Source organism: Vulpes lagopus, chromosome 20, assembly GCF_018345385.1.
Source record: "Vulpes lagopus strain Blue_001 chromosome 20, ASM1834538v1, whole genome shotgun sequence".
Taxonomy (NCBI): domain Eukaryota; kingdom Metazoa; phylum Chordata; class Mammalia; order Carnivora; family Canidae; genus Vulpes; species Vulpes lagopus.
The window spans coordinates 30,022,052-30,035,703 of record NC_054843.1 but is presented as its reverse complement, the minus strand read 5'-3'; the positions used below and the strand labels follow the sequence as shown (position 1 = coordinate 30,035,703).

The window sequence follows — 13,652 nt, the reverse complement described above, 5'->3', positions numbered from 1 at the left end:
TGGAACATTTCTTCCAAAATGAAAAGCTAATCCAATATTATGATATCTGTTTGTAGCATAATCCACCAATGAGTTTAGTGTTTCCTTTATATTCAATATTGACTTCCTTCAGTATGTATTATTATAAATGTAAAGTAATTATTTCATTTGAGTGTTTGGACTTAAGACTGTCAGTAGTGGGAAGGGGGAGAATTATTATATTTGCTTTGAAAATAACATATCTGGTCATTGGTTTTTATTCTCCATCAAAGCAGCTTCATTTTTAAATGGACAAAATGGCATCTGCTAATGCTAGCTAAAATTCTGATTACTATTCAATTTAACCTGATATTATATGGCTGTATAATTAAGTAATATACTTGGAGTTTGTGTAGTCTAAGAAGAAAGGACATGGCATGCACAATGAAATAAACAAACTGGAAAAAAGATGGGATTAAGAATGACTGTGGAAAAAAATAAAAGTATGTAATCAAATATGCTTACTTAAATTTATTATTCATTTCCATGTTGATTCATTTCAACTAAATTGATTCACTAAAGAGTCTCTTATTGGCCTACTGAGGATTTGCTATTGCCATGCACACAACAGTCCAATGAAATATGTGCCATTATTATCCTCTTTTTCAGGTTAAAAAAAAAAATGAAGGCAAAAACTCAAATACCTCTGGCTGGGATCTCTCCTTCCATGAACTACAGACTTATGGGACTAAATCCATACTGAGGAGTTCACATTAGATGTTTGCATATATGAATATCAAAACTGAGTCCTGGACCTTCCCCTACAAAATATGCTTCTTCTGTAGCGTTCATCATCTCAGTTAGTAGCGATTGCATTCTACAAGTTGATGAAAACTTTGGAGTAATCTTTGACTTCCTCGCTTCATAGCCTGTATTAATTTCATTAACAAATCCTGTGGGCTCTGCCAAGCTATAGCCAGAATTCAATCTTTCTCATTGTTTCCATGGATTCAACCTTGACAGGAACCTCTAACATCTATTCCCTATATTATTTCTACAACTTTTTATGAGGTTTCCGTGCTTCCACACAGAAGCACAGTTAGTCTATCTTGACATAACAGCTAGAGTGGCTTTTTTTAAAGAGACAAGCATAAGTAAGATCATGATACTCCTCTGCCTTAAATACACCCATGTGTGTGCACACACACACACCCCTTCAGTGGTTTCCTATTCAAAGTAAGAGCCAATGTCCTCATAGAAGCTTAAGGCCCTACAATCGCTGGCTCTCACTTATTTGTCTAACTTCATATTCCGTTTTGTTGCTCTCTCTACTTCAGTCACACTGCTTCTTTTATTTTTTTAGTAAATAAGCTTCAGGCTTCCATTTGGTGTTCTCATGTCCTGGAATGACCTTTCCTCAGTATCAGCATTGCTCTTTCCCTTTTAATCTTCTAGTCTTCTCTACTCTCATCTTCTTGGTCAAGCCTTCCCTGAGACAGACTCTCCTCATAAAAGACCTCCCCCCATTTTTGTATTTCTCAAATTCCTTCCTATATTTTTTTCTCCATGACACTTAGCACCATCTTACTTTTATTTTCATTTATATATTTATGTTGGTTTTATCTTCCCTTAATAGTATGTAAGCTCCAGGAGGGAGCAAAAAAGGGAGCAAAAAAGGGAATTTTACCCATTTGGTTTCCATTGCCTGTCATTTGGTACATGCTTATTAAATATTTGAATGAATAGATTAATGAATAAAGAAATTTGCTTAATGGTCCAAGCTATTTTGTGGCAGAGCTAGTTTGTGGCCAAGGAGTCTCTTCTCTAACTAGGACATTAGAAATGAGGGGAGAGTAGACCAGAAGAAGATGATTTAGGGAAAAAAGGTTGATGGATAGAAAATTACTTTCTCTGCCTTCATTCTGCAGCATTTGTCAATTAGTCTTAAAAAGTATTCTTTATCTTATGCAAATGGAACAGAGTTGCATTGAGTAATGCCTGCTTAGGAGAGTCTTTATTCCTCCATGTGTGTGTTGGTTTTTGCATCACCTTTGAGACAGAAACTGGTGTTTTACACCATTCCCAATTCCTCTTACTAGACACAAGAAAATATTACCTTCCCACTCCAGTCATTAGTCTGCTGTCATATGTCAGTGCTCTTGTCAATGAAACAAGAAGTGATATGAGCCACTTGCAGGCCTGACCAGAGAACCTTCCAAGTGATCACCCCGATTTTGTCTTCCCTTTCACTCAGAAGCCATAAATGTCTCACTTTAAAAATAACAGTATCCCAATATTGAAAAAGCATATATCCTTACATTAGTACTTAGAGGAGAGTCACCTGACCTTTATAAATTAGTGTGACCCTGAGAAACAAATTTGTTGTACGAAGTCACTGAGAGAAGTTGTTTGGTATAGCAGCTAATAATATTTATTCTGATTAATTTACTCACCAAAAATAATTTTAAAATGTATAAAGCAAAAGTTCTAGTTTAAAAATGTCTATACGGGGGATCCCTGGGTGGCGCAGTGGTTTGGCGCTTGCCTTTGGCCCAGGGCGCGATCCTGGAGACCGGAGATCGAATCCCACATCAGGCTCCCGGTGCATGGAGCCTGCTTCTCCCTCTGCCTATGTCTCTGCCTCTCTCTCTCTCTCTCTCTCTGTGACTATCATAAATAAATAAAAATTAAAAAAAAAAATGTCTATACGGTAGGTGTTACCAAATGGCAACCTTCTCTAAAAGAACAGTTTAATTTTACATATGGATATTATAAAATTATTACAAATGCATGGATTTGGATATTATAAAATTATTACAAATGCATGGATTCATGCCATGTGAATCTATATTTACTATATACTAAATCATACATTTACTATAAAAACATAACATCCTTAAGGATAATCTTTAGAGTGCTATTCATAGTAAATGTCCCCATATCATAACTAGAATATCATTGGATCATAAACTTAGGAAGACATGGGAGCTGATATTTCCCTTGCAGTATCACTACTTCCAAAATATATCTACTAACTACGCATAATCCATACCCCCTTTTGAAATGCTGGAAAATTTAAAAGTTAGGGACCTATTTGTTATTTAGGAAAATAAGCAATATATTGATCATGTTTTAAACTAGAAAGTAGCTTGCTTTAACCAGACATTCTGAAAAAGATTCACAAGAAAAGTATTTTAGGAAGAAATGGAGAACTATATTTTGTTGGTTTATATTTTTTATCTTCCATATATTCTGTATATAATCTTCAAATGCTTCAGAAAAAAAAGTTCTCTTTTTCCTTTCATAGCAGGAAAACTATACAAAATTATTAATTCTGAGGTTTATAGCTACCATATAAATGAAGGTGGTCGTTTTTATCTAGAAAGAATAAGATCAACACTATTTACTGTTTTAAGTACTCAACTAATCTTTAGATCATCTGGGGCAGAAAGGCAGTGGTGAGCATCTTTGTTCACCACAGGATATTCGTTTATAAAGTAATTAAAATCTAGAGTGCATATTCCATAGAAACACTTCCCAAGAAAACAAAGTAACCAGAAAGATAAGTAAACCTGAAAGCTTTAGAACAAGTTAAGTTTGACTTTTAAAGTCTTCCCTCCATTAGAAAACGACAAAAGAAAGCACAAAGATGGCTGCCAGATACAGACCCTTCCTCCCAAAACAATAAAGAACAAGGACCTCTTTCCCAGCTAAGCCTCATTCTGTCCTATAATGATAAGTCTAAGACACTGACATGAATGCTAAAGACTCCATCATAGATTCTCAATGCTGACTGCACATTAGATTCATTTGTGGAGCTTTAAAAATATCCATAATTGGTTTTTTACCCAGAAAAATTAAATCACAATCTCCAGGGTATAATTTAAGAGCTCCCTAGATGGTTCCAATGTGCAGCTGGGCTAGGTTCATCCTTTGGTGTTTAGCAGAACTACCTCAGGATAAAGTTTATGTACCCGTAAGGGATAGTGTTGAGAAGGGGGAAGAAATGTACCTTTGGGTCAGGCATTATACTAGGCTCTTGACATAAATCACTGTAACTATTCCTTAGAATAAAATTTTGGGATAAATATTTATATTTCTATTTTTAAATGTGTGAGAATTAAGTTGAACATATGCGAAATAGATCCTGCTTTATAGAGATAAGATACTCTTTATTGAATAAGGAGATCTCCTAGTAATATTGTGCTTCCTGAAACCAGCAGTGTTTAAGCAAATACTCAAAGACTGAATGCTATACATAAATAAAATAATTGAAATAGATCAGCAAACTATGGTCCATGGGCCAAATTCACCTGTTTATCATTAAAGTTTTATTAGAAATCAGTCGTACCCATTCTTATTTTTCTTTTCTTTTTTTTCCCCTATAACCATACTCACACGGAGACCATATGGCCAGGTAAAGTAAAAAATTTACTATCTGGATTTTTACAGAAAAGTTTGTTGACCCATCTACTAGATGATCTGTAGTATGCTTTTAGCCCTAAAATTCATGAAACTAAAAAAAACAAAACAAAACAAAAAAAAAACTAAATTACAAATCACTTCATGGTCTTTTTCAAAAGTGAAATACCATCTAAGTTATCTTAATTTGATGTCAGATATGTCTCAAATTTAATATCAGAAATTCATAGATGCAAGTGCTACCTATATTTTCTTTCCTAACCTCAAACGGGAATGTTTTTTAAAAAGCATTAATGGAAAATGCTAGAATGGCAGCAAGATCAATATTGATAAGTGGTATGGCACACATTTCTTGGGGCTTGGTAATATAGAAGAGGGTGTTTTATTTAAACAAGAGCATATTGCTAGGTTTTCTGCCTGTTATATGATGAGGAAAGGCCTAATCTACCATAGCTACTTTAATCTAAGTTAATGATTTGCACAGAGCACATCTCTTCAGTGAGGAGATGAGAGAAGAAAACAAACCTACCATCTGTCATTCCTTCCCTTCGATGAGGCAATGCTGGTTGTTGATCCATTCGCCCTCCCTTGTGTTTTTTAGTGGGCCGAGGCCTCTGATTTTGACTCAGGGCTGCACTGGTATTACTGTCAGTAGAAAATGGGCTGGTTGGTCGAGGTCTTTGAGAGGAGGTAAAAGCTTTGCCTAAAAAGAAAACAAAGGGAATGGGGTATAGAGAATGTTATAAGGCAGGGATGCTGCCTGTTTTGTATTTCTGCTCTTACTTAGGCTAACCTATAAACTTGCCTAGAGATGCCATTTGAAGATGTCAAATACTGGCACATCTCTATAAGAAAATATTCCTTGTTGAATTTATTTTATCCAACTTTTTGTAACCAACACACTGAAAAAATTCAAACAAATGAATTATAGAACAAATCCACCAACCAAAAACTTGATATTACTTGATTATATTTTTATTTAGCCTTGATGATCTTAGTGATATTTTTATGGATATATGCAAATTCAGGCTGCTCTTACTTCTTAAAATTAAAGAAGTTATTTCTGAAACAAATTATGTACTTGTCTTATTTGTTTAATCAAATTTTATCCTTGGAATCTTACAAACTCTCTTTGAGCACAGAAAAAGGTCCTGAAGTAATTGCATTTGAAAATTTACATGAAAGGTCTGCTCAGAGACATATATTAAAACTGACCTTACCACCCATACAAATACGTGATGAATTTTACCTCTTTTACAGAAATTCAATAACATTAGTCTACAGAATAGGATAGATAGCAGGTTAAAATCACCTTGCATATCCAAAGTGCAATAGGTATTTTCTGATGAATATTATTGTATCTGAGCAGACTCCAAATTCTCATTGAAAAATGAAATTGTGTTATGTCCTTTTCTTGAGGTTTAGTACATATGCAGGGAAATTTATTTTGTGAAAAGGGTAGCTAATAAATGTTCAACATCTTATGATTTTAATATAATCTTTATTATTGTGAGTGCTGTTTTATGTGTATGTATTTATTCTCTTGTGCATGTTTTCATTTCACACAAAATTATTGTATGTAGTTACATTTCCTTAAGTCAATGTGACATGATATTGCTTAATGCTTTATTAGCTATTAGCATACATGCAAGAAATGCACTTATGCCTTCTAATTTATTAGTTTTCTTGCACTTTCTCACTGCTGTGCTTATAGCTATGCCACAAAAAGCACTCAGGCAACATAAAGTTTTTGACTTACGTCTTACAAAGCAAGAAAATTCAAATAACCATTATATTACAACATATTTTAGTGCGGATGCTATATGAAAAATAAACCTCTGCAATGCTTGGAATTTTTTCTATCGTTTGAAGATTCCTACTGCATACTCAAAAGAAATACTGATGGTATAATTCAAAGAAAATTTCCAGGGCTCCTTTTTATAACCTGAGAGTTTAGTGAAGGGTCAAAACCGTTTTTCTTCACTTTACTATTAGAATACTATTATGATTCCAAAACTGTGTTTAAGGCTTCATTAGTTTGTTTTGTAAGGTAGCTTGGCTTAATTCATATCCTAGAACCTTCTTATATGTGCATTTAAAAAGTACAGTCATGTAATAGCATGGATCATGCCCAATTATTTTGTTTCAGTAAAACAACTTATAAATTACTGATCTATTATTAGAATGGATCTCACATTTATTTTGGGGACAGAATCAGATACATGAAAAATTATATAATTGGTACTGAATTATTCTCAGAAGCCCAAATTAGATTATGCTAAGGAGAAATACACTTGCAGTCAGCATTTTATTCAAGTTGCAAATGCAGTGGGCTTATTTTTAATTAGCATCCTTTAAAATAAATAATAAATTATTGGGTTAAAATTTTAACAGCCAAACAATTAATAAGACCATCAGCCATTTGAAGTGTTAGACTGACAGCCTTAGACCCATTCACCCCATGCTGAGAAAGCCTTCCCAGAAAATGCATTTACAGAAAGAAACGGGGCAAAGGAAAGTAATGGAGATAAAAGCTGAATAATTTTAATTACTGAGCACATTATTGATTGTGTGAGAATTTTGCAAAGTGTGAGTTATTGAAAATTTAATGGCAATCTCAGTTGCAGCTTGGTTGTAATATAAAAAGGAAGCATATTCCAATTAATCAGCAGAGCCATGAAGGGAAAGGGAAAGACAGAATGGAAGGTGGTGAGTAGAAGCCTATTCTCAGCTCTGCAAAAGGAGCATCAGAAGAGAGTTCTGGTAATCCAGGTTCCAAACTGTGGTCATGCATATTAAAGAAACCCCTGCAGTCAGACTCACTGAGGAGAAAGAACAGGAGAAAAATAGCTCAGGGTTTAAAGGACAAGATTCTCTCATGCAAATAGTGTTGACTCAGAGTCTACCAACCTGTTCTTGTAAGGCTGGTTCCATCCAGCCTAAAACCAGCTTTATCTGCTGCTGCCACCACTGCTTGTGCAAAGCTGCCGCTGGCAAAGATGGAGCCATCTGAGGAGCTACCTACACTAGATCTATGACTAGAAAAGTTACGATCCTCATCAGATGCAGAGCCCCAGCCATTTACCATTGAACCTAAAAACAAATGTAGTCGTCTAGTGAGTTGTATATATTGGATAGCCCATCTGCTTGCACACACTCTACTAAAGGGACAGGGAGCTGCCTCAATTCCTCACTCCTCCTACTGGATGTTTCATCATGATCTCTGTAGCCATAGGCAAGCATCAGCCATGTCTTAACCATTCCTAGTGCAGAAGAATGGATCTCACTTAAAACCTGTCTCTGTGTGCAACACATAAACAAAACATGGTTCGTATGATTTCTTTCTTACATTGTTTAAATTACTACATGGTCATTTCCCCAAAGAGAATTGAATATATATTATAAGTCCTACAATTCAGAGAAGAACACTTTTATTGAAATAAATTATAGAGTATGTAAAGTAAATTTCTCAAGAACTCAGAGGAAGGAAGAGTAGAAATATATTTTTTTAATTTATGCAGACTCCAGTGATAACTACCATGGAATATATACACTTGCTGACCGTGGAAGTGCTAGAACCATATCAAGATTTTAAAATACAAATTTAAATAATCAGGAAATATAACAACAAACATTATAAACAAAAAGAAATTGTATAAATAGTGTCAGAGCATATAGAACAAAGGGAAAAACGTATCTTTAAAAATCTTAATTTCAAAGCTCAAGATGCTTTCGTTGCTTTTTAATTATTTTAAGAACTTCAGTTTTCTCTTTACCACTAATCTTTGTTTTAGAAAATTAACCATTATGAAGAATATAACTGGAATTAATAAGGATTTTTCTACTTTTGTAGAAACCATGGAAATAGAGGAAACGAACTGCACTTTCATATGTCAAGAGTTTCAAAATATGAAGATTATTAAGAAATAACTTTTATTCTTAGTTTTTCAGAAAGTCATTTATAATTCTATTTTTTTCTTAAACCAGGGCACACAGAAACCTTAATCTATTACTACAATCAATATTACAATATTTAAGTTATATACCATTAGTTTATGATACAATAAAGCACCAAATGTTGCTTCACCTAACTTTTTTTTTTTTTTTTTTTTTTTTTTTTTTTTTTTTTTTTTCACCTAACTTTTTTTAAAAGAGAGGCGGGGTAGGGATGCCTGGGTGGCTCAGTGGTTGAGCGTCTGCCTTCAGCTCAGGTCGTGATCCGGGGTTCTGGGATTGAATCCCACATTGGGATCACCATGGGAAGCCTGCTTCTCCCTCTGCGTATGTCTCTGCCTCTCTCTGTGTGTCTCTCATGAATAAATAAATAAAATCTTAAAAAAAAAGAGAGAGAGAGAGGCAAAAAAAAAAAAAAAAAAAAAAAGGCTTTATAAGAAGTGAATTTATGCTTTCTACATCGACCAATTACTGGACCAATTACATATTCACAAAAGAGTGATTATTAAAATAGAGTGCCATAGATTCCCTCCGGCTTTTCTCCAGTGTTTAAGAGACAACAGTATAGTTGGGAGGGTTGCTGTGATGAAGCATTTGTACTTTTAGTCGAAGTGCCAGGATACAATCACAGGGGTTCATGCACTTTCAAGAAAGAGAAAACAGAAACAAAAGGGTTAGAAGAATTTGAGAAGTTAAAAGGGTGGTAAGTATAGCAGAGAAAGATAGAGTTTTGATTCTGTTTGCCAAAAGCACAGAGATACACTTTTTACTTTCCAAACAAATTCCCCTGACACAGGCCACTGCAAGGAAACCCAGATAACACGTGCAACAGAGCCTCCTCAGAGAACCACTTCTGAGTTAATAATCACAAGTCAAGGATCAACAGCCCAAAATGAAAGGAGAAATGATGCAAGGGCTTTGTAATATAATGCTATAGTAGATAAGAAAAAAAAATCAAAGTGATTCAGTCAGTGATCACCAGAGAATATGAAACCCTAGAACTGAGGATAGTTTTGAAATACGTGAAAGCTCAATCCTGATCCCTTCCTTGTACCGTTTTCTGTATTTCTGAATGTCTGCTGAGCATCTGCAAATAAATCTGTGAAACTCAATCTCCAAACAAACATCTCCTTTTCTATATCTCCAATTTCATTCTTAGGCACCTCCTGATTTCCTTCTTGTTCCTTCATTCTCCCTCATTGTCATCTGAATTATTTTTCTCATTTAGCATGCAATTTTGTTCCTCCATTCAAAACCTTACCTAATTTGCCAATGCCACATCCAGATACCAAGTTAAGAATTTGAGATGCTTCACTATCTAGCCCAGCCTACCCTTCTAGCGCTATACTCTCTCATACCTTGTATAGTCCCACTGCCTGACCTTACAGACATAGCATTAGTTCTGGTTCCTTTGACACACCTCTGGATTGTCAGTAACTGTATTGATCACTATCAAACTTTAAAGTCCAAATCAATATCCCTTGTATCACCTTGATTCCACCTCACCTTTAACTGTCTTAAGTAGAATCAATTTCTCTACTTCTTGTGTTTTTCAAATAATATGTGTACAGCAGCATATCAGGTCTCTACAAACTGCAGTTTGTTGTATATAAATGTTTCTTCTTCTAGACAGTGGAACTCTGGAAATTAGGGACTCTTACTCATTTTCATATTTCTTCTATAGGGGCTTTGCCCAGTAGAAATTGAGCAAACATCAGGCATATTGAATTAAATGTCTTCAACATTCTCATTATTCACCATAAATTCTATATGTGATTATATCCCATGTGCCATTTCCTGGCAATGAACTTATTTTACTTACAGGAAAAAAATGTACTTATAAGAACTTGTAGAAAATGTATTAAGTGAGGAATATAATGTCAGTCAACTCTTGTTGATAACTTGACAACAGGAAAAGAAGCGAGTTATTACCCAAAAGGGAAAACTGAAAAGTTAATTAATATTATATTATATTAATTATATTATATTATATTATATTATATTATATTATATTATATTATATCTTAGCTATACCTTGATACATAATACTGGTATCTGTCAATATCTTATTCAAATTAAGATAATGATATTATATAAAGTGGCAGATTGCCTATTTCCCTGAGTTCTCCATCCACACTCAACCACCCATTCTAATGTACTTAGCCCATTCTTGTTTAATTCTCCTTTCTGCACTATAACCAGCCAAGAAATAATTGGGTCACATCAGCTACTTTCCTGCCTTTGTGTCTTTGCTCTAAGTTTATCTAGATTGTTAATGCTCCTTGCTGTGCCCACAGAAATCTTAGTTATTCATGAAGTTTTCTTTGGAGTCTCCATTTTCTTTTCCAAGGAAAGAGAGAGTAACATGAAAGACATGGCTAAAGTGGGTTTTGGTCAATATAGAAAGAACATCAGTTTTGTTTTCTTTACTACTCTATGTAAGAGCTAAGATACTAGATAGATGACTTCAAAGTTGAAGAGACATGTGCTATACAAATTTGGCCATGATGGGCAACAGGAAGCCTCATTACCCCAAGCTACAGAAGGGCAAGTACCCTCAGGTTAGTATGGTTGATTTCACTTTCAAAATGAAGGGCAAGAAGGAAGCAAAAAGAAGGCAATAAATTTTCTTTCCTCTTTGTCCCTCAGTCTTCATCTTTGATAGCCCCTCATCTTTATTTAGCATGATATATGGAATGGTTGCATTTGCAGGGGATAGTTTAAAAGAAGATTTGCAATACACCATGAAGAAAAAAAAAAGTACATAAAATGTCAAATTTTTTCCACATTGTAAAATTGTTAAATTTATATAGCAATCACTGATTTCACCTCTGTGTCTATCATTTTTGCTCTTTCTTTAGATTTAAGCATCAAGAATGATCTGAACAATTATACAAGCCATTACAAAAAAAGAAGACAATGATAAGAAGAAAAGAAACACATTGATTCATGAATTAGAGAGTAAGCAAGTTTTGGGATAACTGATTTTCTTTCATAAATGTAAATGGAAGCATAAAAATTAAAATGAATACAAAGTGAATGAGTTCAGGTAGAGATTCTTTACAAATTAGAAGCAATTCATACCAATTTGACATGTTATAACCCCAAACATAATCAATACATATTTAAACATTTAATGAAAAATGAATTTATGTCACATAGCCAAATTTATTTTTGTTTACATTTTCAATCTTTGGAAATTTCTCAGGTTTAAAGTTGCTGAAAGGCCAAAAAAAATCTCAAATTTATTCAAGCTATTAAAGAAGAACCACATATAGGACATTAAGTTGTTGCTCAAACGTTACTGAGCAGTAAAATACCATGATAAAGTGGCATCTTGCTGTGTCTCTATTACATCTTCAGCACTAAAATTAATTTATGATCAGTCATCAATTCATTTACATGTCGTTTTATGCTAAATCCTTCCTTGCTGATAAATGCTTATCCTTAGATCCATTAAGCTAGAGTAAAGTCTGTGCTTCATAATATGACCCTGCTAATTGTTGCATTACCATTTTTATGAGATACAAAAACTGGCTGTCCCCCACTTTTTCAGCCAATATTTAATCCAGGAACTCTTCCTATTAAGTGCAATCAGTCTAAATATCTGTTAAATAAAATCTTCAGCTATAAGTGTCTTTGGACAAATCAATCCAGATATTGACCTCTGCTTAAATGTAGAAAAACACGTCTAATCTTTAGAAGTCCTTCTTTCACTAAAACATTGAATATGCAGTGATTCCACCTACATTCTTCAGAGGAAAAGAATGTGTAATATATATGGAAAGCAAAATAAGTAATTACAAAATTTCTTCCTTGGGACATATGGCACCTGTTAATTTGTTCCACTCAGATAAAAAATAAATGTATGATACTCCCCTTTTATCTCTTAAAGTCTGAAGTATATGTTTAATTTCTTTTTAAATACATCCCAGCTGTTGAAGTCATCTAAGAAAGTGTTTTCATTATTTTTAAGCATTATCTCTGAAATTCCCCTCATTCTACAACAGCATTTTCCTTAAGCTTCTGCAACAAAAGCAAAACATCAGGTCCCACTTTTAAGTGGCCAATTCGCGAAAAGCTGTGTGGTCGAGCAAGGTGGTGAGGCTGCCAGGTTTTATTGTTTTCAAAACGATCTGGTTTGGGAGTTTCAGTAAAAACCTCCAAGGACATAAAACACAGAAAACATAAAGCCATGATTTCCTTTCAGCCGTAGTATTTATGTGGGGTCCAGCAGTTAAGGAAACTTTTATTCATTTCACTTCATGGAACTCCCTCTCCGTTGTGCTTTCTGTGATCAGTGAAGCGGTAAGAATCTTGGCTCCAGGTACAGGACATTTTCTTTCTGTCCCTTCTCCCACTGCCTTCTGTTTCTTTTTTCCTGTGGTGGAGTTATTAAATTCCGGAAACGCTTGCCCCTGACTCCCATTATGGAAGATAGAGAAAGAAGTATTAACTCCTTGCCCTGTCCTGTTACCCAAACATAGTGGACTTGGCCTTTAAGGAGGAAGTACGGCAAGCACATTCCTGGAGACCAAAACAACTCTGGATGTTCTACTTTCTCACCCAAAACAGAGTGTGGTGCACTATAATCAAGACAGATTCATACTTTATTATAACCAAAGAAGTCTAAAGTTTAGTAGACATTTATATAATTTCTACTATATAGTAGTAGAACTATAATATAGTTCTAGTATATTATACTAGAATATAGCATATACTAGAATATAGTATATACTAGAATATAGTAGAAATTAAATAAAAAAGGAGATTTCCTATAAAAAGTGCTGATATCATTGGTTTTTGGTAGCATGAGTCACTATAATGGAATACAGTGAATATAAGAAATAAATACAAGTTACATCTAAAAATTAGGATTTTAAAAATCTTCATTAAGTGTATAGGGGATAAGGACTAACGTTTCCAGAGATAAAATTATATGCTGTATTTGTACAAATATATATTTATTCATATGTGTACACACACATTCATACACACAGAAAGGAAGAGAGAGAGAGATAGAGATAGAGACTAGAGATTCATATGTTAAGTAATAGACCAGGAAATAATTTTCTTCTTAAATATGTTAAATTCAGAGATTAGAAAAAAAAAGTTGGGTGTCTCTGAAGAAGGGATCATGGTATTCATCTTAAGGGTAAGAACAATTTATTTGGAAAATTCTTCTGTCACTCATCAGGTGGGTAACTTTAAAAAGACTTTCAACCCCTCTGTGACCCAATTTCCTTATCTATAACATAAGAATAAAAATAAGGTTGTGACAGTTAAGTGAATTCATACACGTTAAAATATTAGGAAAA

At 34.1% G+C, this 13,652-nt stretch overlaps 1 protein-coding gene across 16 annotated transcripts in view; it reads right to left on the bottom strand.

Annotated features, from left to right (window-relative positions):
• The window catches only part of ROBO2 (roundabout guidance receptor 2), a 1,676,347-nt gene that overhangs the window by 9,770 nt on the left and 1,652,925 nt on the right, over positions 1 to 13,652 (bottom strand). For 8 of the 16 annotated variants that reach the window (XM_041734856.1, XM_041734853.1, XM_041734854.1 and 5 more), the window contains 2 exons: positions 7,291 to 7,473; positions 4,910 to 5,083 (listed from right to left, as the gene is read on the bottom strand). In XM_041734856.1, the coding sequence (XP_041590790.1) occupies positions 4,910 to 5,083; positions 7,291 to 7,473 (357 nt within the window). The remainder of the gene's footprint in view (positions 1 to 4,909; positions 5,084 to 7,290; positions 7,474 to 13,652) is intronic. The other 8 variants (XM_041734860.1, XM_041734867.1, XM_041734859.1 and 5 more) reach the window with 1 other exon arrangement.